The sequence below is a fragment of the Aulonocara stuartgranti genome, assembly GCF_965226115.1.
Source record: "Aulonocara stuartgranti genome assembly, chromosome: 13".
NCBI lineage: Eukaryota > Metazoa > Chordata > Actinopteri > Cichliformes > Cichlidae > Aulonocara > Aulonocara stuartgranti.
In genome coordinates this window covers 26,222,410-26,236,436 of record NC_138949.1, presented here as the reverse complement: position 1 = coordinate 26,236,436, position 14,027 = coordinate 26,222,410, and the positions used below count along the sequence as shown (strand labels likewise).

General features: G+C 42.0%; 2 protein-coding genes and 1 long non-coding RNA gene across 4 annotated transcripts in view; 1 reads left to right on the top strand and 2 right to left on the bottom strand.

The window, feature by feature from the left end:
* The window catches only part of slc8a1b (solute carrier family 8 member 1b), a gene marked incomplete at its 5' end in the record, with an annotated part of 415,624 nt that extends 405,053 nt beyond the window's left edge, over positions 1 to 10,571 (bottom strand). For both annotated transcript variants that reach the window (XM_082556690.1, XM_082556689.1), the window contains one exon: positions 10,445 to 10,571. In XM_082556690.1, coding sequence (XP_082412816.1) covers positions 10,445 to 10,571 — 127 coding nt within the window. The remainder of the gene's footprint in view (positions 1 to 10,444) is intronic.
* On the top strand, positions 458 to 3,452 carry LOC309720109 (C-signal). The gene is made up of 4 exons (XM_082556698.1): positions 458 to 821; positions 1,141 to 1,318; positions 1,945 to 2,039; positions 2,691 to 3,452. Exons 1-4 carry the CDS (start codon positions 495 to 497, stop codon positions 2,880 to 2,882), a joined length of 792 nt encoding a protein of 263 aa, XP_082412824.1. The 5' UTR covers positions 458 to 494; the 3' UTR covers positions 2,883 to 3,452.
* On the bottom strand, positions 704 to 5,887 carry LOC309720110. The gene is made up of 5 exons (XR_014280409.1): positions 5,789 to 5,887; positions 4,930 to 5,061; positions 1,155 to 1,243; positions 1,008 to 1,078; positions 704 to 777 (listed from the first exon to the last, which is right to left on the bottom strand). It is a non-coding gene; the product is annotated as an uncharacterized lncRNA (long non-coding RNA).
* Positions 10,572 to 14,027: the final 3,456 nt, after the last annotated feature.

Genomic DNA, 14,027 nt, shown 5'->3' with positions numbered 1-14,027 from the left:
TCCAAAAAAGATAACATAAAATATTACTGATATTTTTACTTCTCTTCCGAATCGAGCATGAATTCCCCCCCAATAATCCTCAGCTTTTGACTGATCGAACCCATCCAGCACCACATCTACAATACAATACAATCTTGGTCAATACGCCCTGTAAAATTATATCACTCTTTCAAAGGACACTTGCAATGCACAGTTGTGTAAGTGCTTTCAGAAAGACCTATAGGGGGCGTACGTTACGTCCTTTGCCTTTCGTGTTACCTTCACTGTCACTTTTCTTTTCCCCAAATTTCAAATGTATAATTTCAAAACATACCACCACTGTAACAGCGTTGGGTTTTTTTTTTATATAAAAAAAAGTTTAAAGGTCGCTTATGAGCCCATTTAAGATGTCGTTCGGCAAGCGTCCTCGCTAAATTGCCCCCGATTTTCTAAGTTACGACCCTTTGAGTGGCAGTGAAGGCAGCAAACACTGTTAGTTATGTCATTTATCAACCATGGCTGCACCCGTCGCTCTTATTCAAGGTGCGAGCAGAGGACTGGGCTTTGGATTCTGCAAATATATACTTAAAAATAAATCACTCGCTACTGTTGTAGCAACATGTCGAAACCCGGACGGGGCTGCAGAATTGCGGAGCCTGGCCGGCCAACACCCGGGCCGACTGATGGTCCTCAGACTGGACGTGAACCACGAGGAGGACATCCGCGGAGCTGCAGAGAGGGTTAAGGAGAGTTTCGGTCGGCTGGATCTAGTCGTCAACTCCTCGGCAATGCTTCACCCTTCGGGGAAAGGAGAGACCAGCTTGAGGGATGTTTCTGCACAGGTAGACCTTTGTTTTAGTGTGAGAAGCCACATTTCCGTAAAAACTGGAGTAAAAGTTAGTTTAACTCACTGTCGTGAGTCAAACCGTTGCCTGTGTAGAAAATACATGCACAGAAGTAGTGCAAAAAACTTGGTGAGACACCATCATCATAGAGGCATTTGGATTTCCCCCTGTAATGGTACATACATTGGACATTTTCTAACAATCTCTGGTGGTCCTTAAACTGTGCTGGTGATGTCTGTGTCCAGCAAGAGAGTCTGAAATCGGCAACACCAAATTCATTAAATCCTTAATTAAGTAACTTTTTTCCCATTTTCAGGGTATCATTTCCACCTTAACGACTAATACAGTGGGTCCTTTGGTCATGGCCAAGTATTTCTCCCCCCTCCTTCTTAAGGGCAGTGGTGGATTTGGTCAGCAGCCTGCAGAGAAAGCCAAACAGCACAGCGGGATCATTGTTAACATCACAGCGAAAGTGGGATCAATTGGAGACAATGGTATCTGGTGGTTCCAAAACACTTTGTGCATACATGTCATGTAGGCAGTGGCACTTCCAGACCAGATTTATCAGTGGGACCAGTGTTTTGTTTTGTTTTTTTAATCGGGGCACAGAACAAAACAAAAAAGATTTTTTTTTTTAATGTATTAAGCACATACTGTACAGGATTGACAGTCTCTGTTTCTGATCCCTCGTTCTTTGCATCCTCTCCAGCTAACTCCTCTTTCTCTCTTTCATCCCCTCATGATCTTCATCCTCTCTCTCTACACTGTTCTTTGTTAACAGGAGAAAAACCCACCAGCTAAACGGCTCCCAATTTAAAAGAGCAAGTGTGCAGCACCCTAAACGGTCCACGTTGAACACCTCAGCAATTTAATTCCAGTTACCGTGCCACTGCATATCACCATAAGAAATCAATTAATTATTATCTCTTGAGCACAGAGGCCAGAGCTAGTTCTACGGGGGCGTTGGCCCCTGTCTAAAACCACCTATGCACGTAGGCAGCACCACTTTTGTCACTTAGCTGAAGGACAGAGCATAGTTACAAAGCAGATATTTATCTTTTGTTATAATGTGCATGCATGCACAGTGGTAAAATGTTCATCTCTAACACTTTTTTCTCAGGTCTTGGAGGTTGGTACAGCTACAGAATGTCTAAAGCAGCTCTTAACATGGCCACTAGGAATTTGTCTATAGAGCTGGGCCGCAGTCGACCCAAGGTAAGTGTTTTCATACATGCTGCATTAATGTCTTGATGCATGCTCAATCATCAAGTTAAGGAAATCCCAAAGTTGAGTCTATTCATGTGGTTATTTGGTTGGTTGGCGTTTTCAGTGGGAGAAACATTTCGTCATTCGTCCAAGTGACTTCCACCCTTATGTGTCGGGATTATCAGAACAACTGAGACGCATTTTCTCTTAAGACTGGGTCTCTGTTGGTTTCAAACCCCAAGACACACTGTGCCAAAAATTGGTCCACCCAAAAGATATGTCACAAATAGAGTAATATAGTGTACGCTGTTAAGTGCCAGGAGGATTGCCAGGATTTATACATCGGGGAAACCAAACAACCTCTGGCTAAACGGATGGCACAGCACACAAGAGCTAACTTGTCAGGCCAGGACTCCGCAGTCTGTTCACACCTACAGGCCATGAGATACTGTTTCAATGATGAGGATGTACACATCCTGGACAGGGAGGAACTCTGGTTTGAGCAGGGAGTCAAGGATTTACATGAAAAGGGAAAAACATCTCTGAGCTTAAGGTCTAAGATGCTTGTTACTGGTGTTTGTATCTTTCTTTTAGAGCATGGATTAGGGCATGCCCTTGTACATAGATCCCATAGCCCATAATGATGTTTTTTTTCCCCAGGTTGTTTGTGTGTCCCTACATCCAGGAACAGTGAACACAGACCTCTCCAGGCCTTATCACCGGAATGTGCCACAAGACAAGCTGTTCAGCGCTGAACACTCTGTGAACTGTCTAATGAGCATCGTTGACACGCTAAATATAGAAAAGACTGGAAAAGCGTACAGCTGGGATGGAACCGAACTTCCGTGGTAGAATTTCTAAGAGATGAATTTCACCACTTCTGGTCTTAATGGTGAATTTCTGAGCAGTGTTGAGACAATGTGGAGATGAGCTGGACTTCATGCTATTGCTGTACAAGACATTTGTGCTCAAGTGACAGTTCAGATGGTCAATGAAAAAACTCTTTTACTACCTCATAATTATCCAAAGTGCTTAAATCATCTGTAGCACATACAGCTTTTGTGTGAAGCCATTATTGACAATGTATCTGGTTTCAATATTTCATACAACTCTCATATAATTTAGTACTGCTCATTTTAATGGTAAAAATCATGTAATATCTCACTAATCTTGACGTCTTTCCCCAATTCAGTAATATCATCAGGTGGTTTGTATTAAAGGTGAATAAATTATCTGACTGTTTAAAATTTGTGGTTGCATTACACACACAAGCAGTCATTTTGGAAACAAGTGCTGTGGACATGCAGTATGTTTTAAGAAAAAAAGATTGCATGGCTGGAGTTAATCTGCTAGTACATTCTACATGCAAATGTTGCACAAAGACTAACTCCTAAAGATAAAATAATAAAATCCTTTACATAGGATCTGTAAGATTTTTTTTTTCATCCACATCAAGTCTGAAACTGATTGTGATAAAAGTTAATCCCAAAGAATCTGACTCTTTATGAGATATAAAGATGAAGCTATTTGGCAACTGGAAAAACACTGGACTGCAGCAGTCATGGCTCAGTCTGTTGCAATCTTCCACCAGAGGTGTAGTCACAAAACAATTAGTGCTTTCACTACCTCATATATTCAGAAAAAGTTAATTTAATATGTAATTATAATAATGGATTGCATTTATATAGCGCTTTTCTAGGCACCCAAAGCGCTTTACAATTCCACTATTCATTCACTCTCACAAACTGGTGGAGTTGTAGCCACAGCTGCCCTGGGGCAGACTGACAGAACATTCCGGTTACAGATGAGCTTCCCAATCCCCTGAGCCACGGTCGCCCCGTAATCATAAGAAAATGAATACAACTCCAATAATGTAAATAGATTACTGCATTTGTAGGCTTTTGGTTTTGTAAGTTGCTTTTTAAAACAAGATTTACACTTTAAATTAGAGACGATACCACTTTTTTATGTCCGATACTGATACCGATATCATAAATTTGGATATCTGCCGATACCGATATGAATCCGATATAGTGTTTTTTGATCAACAAAACTGTTTTTTAAATATCTTGCTGCATTTTGTATAAGTTCATACTCAAGTTTAAAACAACAACTACACTAAAGCTATTCTGTTATACCTGTATGCAAAAAAAAATATTTCATAGTTCAGCAATACTGATCAATCTAATAAACTTAAACCTACACCATCCTCCCTATTCTGGTATTTTAAAGAGTACTTAGCATAAATATTAAGCAACCTAACTAATAGGGTTCCAACTCCCAGCAACAACAAAAATAAATAAATAAAAAATAGGGAACCACCCCTTAGACTTGTAGTCAAGACCGCCTAATCCGAGACCAAGACAAGACCAGAGGGTATCGAGACCAAGACAAGACCAAGACCAAGTTGAGACGAGACCGAGTCGAGACGAGACCAAGACCGAGACAAAAAAAGTCTTTAAACTGCAGCCAGATGCTATTCTATATACATATGCAGGACACCTTAAACTAGTTTTTTAATTAAGCAGCAAGGCAGAACAAAGTCGGGCCTGTATCAAGACACAGGGACTAAACCCCAATTCAACCAGACCCAGAACTGATCCGGAATTAAAACAGGACTACAACAGTAACCAAGACAGAACCAGAATCAGAACTAGATGATAGTAGCACTAAAAAATCATCATAGACCTGCACTACACTTATTTTTTAATTCTACCAAAGTACAATATTTAGATTGAGAAAAGTTTATATAATTATTTAGCCTTGTTGTGCAAACAAGCCTGCAGAACTTAATAAATATAGAATTTGAAAAGGAACAAATGGTATCTAAAAAGAAACACTAGGTACATGTTCTGATGAGTTTTGGCAAACAACCATTTGACTAACATGTGTGTCTCACCTGCTCTTGTTCCATCTCTGTTCTGTCCTCATTCTCTCTCTCCCTCTCTGCTCCTCTCTCTCCCTCTCTGCTCCTCTCTCTCCCTCTCTGCTCCTCTCTCTCCCTCTCTGCTCCTCTCTCTCCCTCTTTGTGCTGACAATCAAGCCAAACACCAACATCATCAAATACAGTGGAAACCAGATATTTACAAACTCTTCAGATAAAAACACAAACACTTTTTAATTGTAACATCAAATCAGACTAAATGTTTATTTTTTTAGATTGATAAATATAAAAAACATATTTGTTAACTTTGAGAGTAAAGAGAGAAACTATCTGTATTTCTTAATTGCAAATGGAACCAAATTGTATTCAAAATTGAGCCACACTTATGGAGCTCCACAGTTCTTTTCCTGGTGTTTTGGTTGACATCTCTTGATGTTCCCATGTCACAGAAACAGGCTCTGTGTTTTGCCTTATATGCATCCACAGCTGTGCCACCAGTTTACTCACATGGACTCTACTAACCTATCAGAAACTTCTTCAGCTCAGAATCGAATCGTCTGGAGTTTCTTATTAATTAACAATAAACTTAGTGTATATGTACTCCTAAATTTGATGAAAGTGATTAAAATAGACAGCTCCCTCTTTTTATTCTGACATTCAACTAATTCAAAAGATATTTCAACATTTATTTATCTAAAACAAAAGTTTACTCTAAATTGATGTTTAGCAGTAAAAAAAATTTATGTTTTCTCCCTAAAGTGTATGTAAATATCTGGTTTCAACTGTGAATATACTGCTGTGTATTGAAATTCCTCTTGTTTTGCATAGATATACTAAACAACATCCAAAGCATAATATATAAAATAACATCTACCTGAGTTTTTTCTTTGAAAGAAGCTCCTTATGTCCATTGTTGTGTTCATCAGTACACAATTGAAACCGATTTAGAGAGTTTGTTTAGCCGTGGAGGGTAACAACTGAAAATATGAAATGTAAGCTAAGACTCTCTAAAAAATCAGCATTGCTGTTCGGCTTTTTATTTATCCATTTTTTGATTCACTCGAAGAGCAAGTAACGCAACCAAGTGATCAGTTTGATATCAATCTTTTGTGATACACCGTCATATTTACATTATTAGTTCAGTACGAATGATTTGCTTTGGTACCTGGTCAAACTTAAGCTCTCCTCTGTCTGCAGCAAACTCGCAGGCAGCAGCTTCTCCCCCCTCGCTCACATGGGTGCTGTGCTCAGTCGCCTAGTGCCTGAGCTCGGATCATACCAAAATTAGGGGGAATTTACGACGGTGCGCTCTGTGCTTCGTGTGTTGTTTTTGTTTTATACAGTTGTCAGTCAGGCATCTAACTAAAAAATTACACTCCAAAAGACCCCATGCTTCTGAAAAAATGACCCGGGCTTAAGCCCAGTAAGCCACCCCCCCCGCTCCGCTGATGGTTGACTCCAAATCTCCCGAACACTATGTCGATTTGAGAACGCAGGACCGAAACAGCGAGACCAAGACCGAGACCAAGACAAAAGTCCGTCGAGACCAAGACAAGACCAAGACAAAAGTCCGTCGAGACCAAGACAAGACCAAGACAAATGTCCGTCGAGACCAAGACGAGACCAAGACCACGTAAAAGTGGTCTCGAGACCGGTCTCGAGACCAAGACCGGTCTCGAGACATCCAACTCTACCACCCCTCACGCTCCACCTCATGATGCTTAATCGACGTAATCAACCTTAATTTGATGCAGTGTGAAAAAAAATGCACAGAAATCAATTCTTTTTCAAGAAATATTAAATAGATTCAACATCTTTCAGTGTTCCGCGACCAGGACGAAAACCGCATTGTTCCTCCTGTATCCGAGGTTCGACTAACGGACGAACTCTCCTTTCCAGCACCCTGGCATAGACTTTCCCAGGGAGGCTGAGGAGTGTGATCCCCCTGTAGTTGGAACACACCCTCCGGTCCCCTTTCTTAAAGATGGGGACCACCACCCCGGTCTGCCAGTCCACAGGTACTGCCCCTGATCTCCACGCAACATTGCAGAGGCGTGTCAACCAGGACAGCCCTACAACGTCCAGAGCCTTCAGGAACTCGGGGCGGACCTCATCAACACCAGGGGCTCTGCCACCAAGGAGTTGTTTAACTGCCTCAGTGACCTCGCCCCCGGAAATTGGCGGGTCATTCCCCTCATCCCCAGACTCTGCTTCCTCCTCGGAAGACGTGTCAGTGGGATTAAGGAGGTCCTCGAAGTATTCCTTCCACCACCTGACAATTTTCTCAGTTGACGTCAGCAGCGCTCCGCCAGCACTATACACAGTGCAGGTAGAGCACCGCTTTCCCCTCCTGAGACGTCTGACGGTTTGCCAGAATCTCTTCGAGGCAGTCCGAAAGTCTTTTTCCATGGCCTCTCCGAACTCCTCCCACACCCGAGTTTTTGCTTCAGCCACTGCCCGAGCCGCATTCCGCCTGGCTTGTTGATACCTGTCGGCTGCCTCCGGAGTCCCACAGGCTAACCAAGCCCGATAGGACTCCTTCTTCAGCCTGGTGGCTCCCTTCACCTCTGGTGTCCACCATTTGGTTCGGGGATTACCACCACGGCAGGCACCCACCACCTTGCGGCCGCAGCTCAATGCAGCAGCTTCGGCAATGGAGACTCTGAACATGGTCCATTCGGACTCAATGTCCCCAGTCTCCCTCGGAATGCTGTCGAAGCTCTGCCGGAGGTGTGCGTTGAAGATCTCGCGGACTGGGGCCTCTGCTAGACGTTCCCAGCACACCCTCACTACGCGTTTAGGTACAACCGTTGCAAGAGCTTGGTTCGCATTGCCGGCAATAAGTCGGACTCGTTCCCGGTGGGTGATGGGCTTCGCCAGGGCTGCCCTTTGTCTCCGGTTCTGTTCATAATTTTTATGGACAGGATTTCTAGGCGCAGCCAAGTGGCGGAGGGCTTTCGCTTTGGTGGCCTCAGAATCTCATCTCTGATTTTTGCAGATGATGTGGTTCTGTTGGCTTCATCGGGTGAAGGCCTCCAGCTCGCACTGGAACGGTTCGCAGCCGAGTGTGAAGCAGCGGGAATGAGGATCAGCACCTCCAAATCTGAGGCCATGGTTCTCAGCCGGAAAAGGGTGGAGTGCCCACTCCGGGTCGGGGATGAGTTCCTGCCACAAGTGGAGGAGTTCAAGTATCTCGGGGTCTTGTTCGCGAGTGATGGGAGAAGGGAGCCGGAGATCGACAGACGGATTGGGGCTGCAGCTGCAGTAATGCGGACGCTGCACCGGTCCGTCGTGGTGAAGAGGGAGCTGAGTGTAAAAGCGAAGCTCTCAATTTACCGGTCGATCTACGTCCCTACCCTCACCTATGGCCACGAGCTGTGGGTAGTGACCGAAAGAACGAGATCGCGGATACAAGCGGCAGAAATGAGCTTCCTCCGAAGGGTGGCTGGCCTCTCCCTTAGAGATAGGGTGAGAAGTTCGGCCATCCGGGAGGGGCTCAGAGTAGAGCAGCTGCTGCTCCACATCGAAAGGAGCCAGCTGAGGTGGTTCGGGCATCTGACAAGGATGCCCCCTGGGCGCCTCCTGGGTGAGGTGTTCCAGGCATGTCCCACCGGGAGGAGGCCCCGGGGCAGACCCAGGACACGCTGGAGAGATTATATCTCTCGGCTGGCCTGGGAACGCCTTGGTATTCCCCCGGATAAGCTGGAGGAGGTGGCTGGGGAGAGGGAGGTCTGGGCCTCTTTGCTTAGGCTGCTGCCCCCGCGACCCGGCCCCGGACAAAGCGGATGAAGATGGATGGATGGATGGATGGATGGATGGATCTTTCTTCAACAAAATTGCAGACTGCACAGATTAGGGCTGCTCGATTATGGCAAAAATGATAATCACGATTATTTTCACTGAAATTGAGATCACGATTATTTGACGATATTTATTTAACCCTTTAAGACCTACCATAGAACCAAGTCCACCAGAGCTTATATTATTTTTTTTTTTACATGTTGTAGTGCCATTTGTGGGAGCATTTCAAGTTGCTATACATCAATACAACTGTTATAGCCCATATTTTAATAATATGTATGCATTAAGTCCATAGTAATTACATAAATTGCAAAAAAGTGCAATAAACTACAAAAAAAATTGAAAATCGCTTTTGTTTTGTTTACATATATTTCTACTTGGAGAAATTTAAGAGGTTTATCCCTCAAAACTTTAAATACAATAAAGTTGCAAAAAAATAGTTTCCCACCACAGGAAATTTATTTTGAGTGTCTTCATAGTTTTATTTTGGAGATACAGCAATTTTTATATACTGCAGGAAAAACAAAAAACAATCCTATGATGCAAATTTGCAAAGAAAACAGCATGTGCATCATTTTACTATGGGAAGTGTTACGAACAGCTGATAGGAACGGCAAAGCGTGTTTCTGGAATATTATGTTTTTGTTCCTGCAAGCACTTTTTATGCAATTTTTGCAAAGCTATATGTGGAACGAAACCGTGACCTAGGACAAGCTGATGGCATCAGATGTAAGTACAACTCCTCCGGTTTCATATGCAAAACAAATTATTGCGCTAGCTTACACGGTTCAGATTCTACAGGGATTTAAAAATAGTTACGCAAAACAGAGCATGCAGCTCTGACCGGCTTTAAAGGGTTAACAATAACTTTAAAAAAATAATATAAAATGGTGTGCAACACCACTGAAGTTTTTTTTTTTTTAAACTCTCTTTTCAACCAACGGCAGTCACTCTCCAAATAACTTCTGCTTAGCTTTCCGAGCTTCCCTCGGGTCCTCTTAATCAGCGGTCTCCACCCTTTTTTGCGCCACAGACCGGTTTATGCCCGACAATATTTTCACAGACGGCCTTTAAGGTGTCGCGGATAAATGAGGGAGGGGCTAATAATCGGCTCAGTCATTTTTAATGATCGTTGAAAGCCCAGATCGTAATCGTGATTAAAATTCGATTAATTGAGCAGCCCTAGCACAGATGGTACCTTCCCAAAGGAAAAAGTACTATAGCTTACTAGGGTATATATATTAGACTTAATAGTTACTATATACAGTAATTGACTTCTATTCATTTTACATCAAATTAAAACTTTGGGTGTCAGATAATTATTCATTAAAAGCTAGACATTTTAAATGAGAATAAGAAAGAAAAGTATGTCTTTGTGCCCCCTTTTCCCTGTTAATGCCCTATCGGCCCCCCTGGCTAAACTTTGCTAGATCCGCCCCTGCACAGTTACCAGCGTCAGCTACGTAGAAAAAGATCCTGGAGTAGAAAGTAATATTAAATACATTCTAACAATAGCTGATCAAGCTTAAACGTGCTGCTGTTGTTCAGCCGCTGGTTTCCTCTTTCTGGTGCAAAGTGGGCCAAAAGCAAACTAGAGACACGGACTCGCGACAGAAAAGCCGATCAGCTGATCGTTAAGCAGTTTCATGATTGAAGTAGCAGCCGGAGAGGCAGTCGCTTGTTAAGATTAACGCAGGAATGCTTTACAAACATTCAGAGATGGACTTACACACTTGCTTTACTTCTCTCGGGATAACTTTGTCGGAGATGAAATGCCAGGTTGCTAGCGAAGCTCCACATGCTATCCAGACCACGACAGGTCCCGCATGCCACAGCCGCTCTATCACGTGATGCATACTGCTCCAACGTGCTAACATTCTGAGGTGAGTTACGGCGTGTTGCAAGTTTTGTGAGGTGCTTTCGTGATATTTAATGGATCGGATTACATTTTTTATTTTTCTCCGATATCCGATCCAGTAATTTAGGTCAGTATCGGACCGATACCGATACATAATATCAGATCGGTCCATCTCTACTTTAAATAAAAGATTTCACTACATATAAGATAATATTCATAGTTACACGGTTACTTCTATGACTAGGTGGGTCGGTTTTGCTGTCAATTATAAAGCATGTGTCTTTTTGTTTAATTGTTGTTGGTCAATAATTGTTAGTCAACCTATGTTTCACAAGTAGTAATAAAGTCAACCACACCTCATCACTGTGTTTTTGCACGGAGGATGGTTTTTATTTAGAGCATGTAAAATTACATTAAGGATCAGCTCGGAGCCTCTTCTTGTTTACAGTGGTGATGGACAGGTTGACAGATGAGGTCAGGCTGGCGTCTCCATGAACTGTAATGTTTGTAGACAATGTCAGAGTAGGGAGCAGGTGAACAGGAAGATGAGAGATGAGATAGCCTTTATTTGTCAGTTGCAGGTCTTTTGCCCACAACCGAGATGACAGACCTTGCCTACCGTACATACAATACACAAACATCACATTGGGGAGACAGGTCAGGCTACGTAGCAAGGGGGGGGGGGGGGGAACATCGAAATGTGTAACACAAAAGGATAATACAGGAATGCACAGATATCAACACACCATAACACAATAAAACACAGAAAAGTAACATGGGAGAATATTCCAGTGTGTACAGCTGATCTGGGACCGCTGCAATCTTCGATTGCGCCTCCAGTTGATCCGGTGTCCACATCTGTCCGCTTCTTGTTCTTCGATAAGCCAGGTCCAAGCCAGCTCCAATCAGCCTGAACTCTGTTATCGTGGTTCCAAATTGGTAGATGTCGTTCAATGTCCTTCATCGAGAGCGTTGCCAGACACACGACGCAACCGACCATCAAGTATCCGGCAGCAAACGTCTCTGCAGGACAATTGGGCTCTCCCAAGCCCAGCAGGGTGTCAATTCCATTACAGGACCAGTTGATCAAATCCATAATTCTTTAGGTTTTAGAGAACAAGACTGAGAAACTCTTTGAGGGTAAGAGTTAGACGAGACGAGACAAACACAGAAGCACCAGCAGGGAAGATAAGGGAGGGAGAGGGGGAAAGATGCGTCCGCCTCCTCCGAGAGCCAAAGAAGAGCCAAAGAACAGGAACCTGGAGAGGTGAAGGTATGCTCTGCAGAGAAGATGAATGAAAGCCAGTAGAACACAAAACAGATGTGTGAATGAGAGAGAGAGACAGGTGTAACAATGATCGTGGATGAGTTTACAAGATGGCAGTGATACTTGCTATGATGCATGGTTTTGTGGACAGCGGCACTGAAAAAAAGACAGGTGGCAGAATTGAAGATGTTGAGGTTTTCACTGGGTTTGACCCAATGACTGTATAAAAGATCTTTTATACAGTCATTGGTTTGACCAGAGTGGACACGATTAGAAAGGAACATATCAGAGGGACAGCTCGGGTTGAGTGGTTTGGAGACAAAGTTGGAGAGACAAGGTTGAGATGGTTTGGACATGTGCAGAGGAGGGTTGTGGCACCTTTGCACAAGCCAAAACTACTTTGAGAAATAAAATAACTATTTAAAAAATTAATCACATTTTAATCCTGTTAACACAGATTTGTGTTTGCTGTAGAGGAATTTAAGTAGGGGCCCAAAACATTTCTGTAAAGCTGCAACTTTCCAGTTTCTACATAAACCTGGCAGATTTCTTCAGATTTAGAACTTTTGCTTAAGTGCCGATTTAAAATATTTTTTTCTTTGCTAAATGAATCCTGTTTTATAATAAGATTATAGGCAGTTAAATTACTATATTTGTTAAGCTAGTGTGATTTCAACAGAAATTTTGAAACAACACTGAATCTTTGCCAAAGGCTACATTCAGACAGCATATATTTTTGTTTATGTAACTTTGTGGGTTAGAGGTCCACCACAGTCAGAGGAAAAAACCCAGATTTATAAACTGTATAACAGGGAGCATGACACCAACGGGAACAGTTTTGATATTTTAAATAGACTACCTTAGTAGATAAAACTGATTGTTTCCCTTTTCTGTGAACATTTACTGTGAGGGAAAAAATCTGATAAACCACATTCAGGTCAGTATGTTATGGACACATGGACATAAGAAGAGTAGAGAAGAGCCTTAAGGCATAGTGAGCTTCAACTAATTGGCTGGGTAATGACTGAACTCAACCCTGTTAAGAGATTTTTATATAAGGTTGACCGGATTCCTACCAAGTCTTGGTTACCCGGATGTCTTTTAAACCTATACTACAACAATATGGTGCAGCCAGTAAAATAATATACCTAACAGTTACTGCATGGTATATGGTGTTTTTTTGTTTGTTTCCTTTTGTTTTTGGTCCATATCAGTCCATGTTACATTATGTCACTTGTAGTTTCAACAGTGGGTTTGCTCATTTTATTTTTGCTTTTGTTGTTTACAAATGTGTAATTTTACGTTAGTTTGTATTTTTGGCGTTAGTTTTCTTCTTTTTGGTTATTATAATTTGTTTCGTTTTAATTAATCATTGTAAGCTCAGTATAACCAAAGCACCATTTAACCAGAAGATGGCAGCAGTACAAGACTCCATCAATTTGGGGGGGTAAGATAGTTTGGCTTTATCTTAAACTAGCTGGCCACATAATGGGAATTTTGAGATATGCTTGTTTATTGTGGCATGGTGGTCTCAATTATAGTGTAACTATAGTATTTCAAAGAGTGAAAGAGGGACTGCTATAACTTGTATCAATATATACACGTGACTGAGACTGTTCTAAATGCTCTGTGTATGGCTTCTAAAATTATAGGGAGTCCAATTGTAGCATATTTTATTTATGTATTTTAAACCTTTCATTGTATTTATCACGTAATGATATCAGTTTGTGGTGATGTGTCTGTAATGGGATATTTTATGCATTTCTTTTAAGACCTTTACAAACCGTCTTTCTGGTTTGCCGTCCGTATTAGTTGCTCTAGTCTGTAGTTTCTTTTTTCAAGCTGATATTGCTGTTTGACCTTTGTATCTTATCTGAACCGTGCTCATTATATAATGTTCTGTCCATTGTTTTCTCTTTGCCCCAATGTCTTACGTAAATGATTTTTTCTGGCTATTTATTATAGATTATTTTTTTAAATAAAGTTTGTAGGAAATGGATTATAAGAGGGGCATAATAATAAAAAATATCAGATACTGATTTTAAATTATTCTGCGGCAAAAAATAAACAAACAAATAAACAAACAAAAAACACTGCTCAAAAGACAGATTTTTCAGTTGGATGTGCGTTTTTTTGCATGCAACTTCAGGGTCACTACGGTTCATTTTCATGACTGATACATTGACT

Bases quoted from the DNA above. Each gene is read 5' to 3' on its own strand.
- LOC309720109 (XM_082556698.1), top strand. From the start codon at position 495: ATGGCTGCACCCGTCGCTCTTATTCAAGGTGCGAGCAGAGGACTGGGC. The intron at 1,319-1,944 runs GTATCTGGTGGT...CTTTTTTCTCAG, and splicing joins GGGATCAATTGGAGACAATG to GTCTTGGAGGTTGGTACAGC. The intron at 2,040-2,690 runs GTAAGTGTTTTC...TTTTTTCCCCAG, and splicing joins TGGGCCGCAGTCGACCCAAG to GTTGTTTGTGTGTCCCTACA.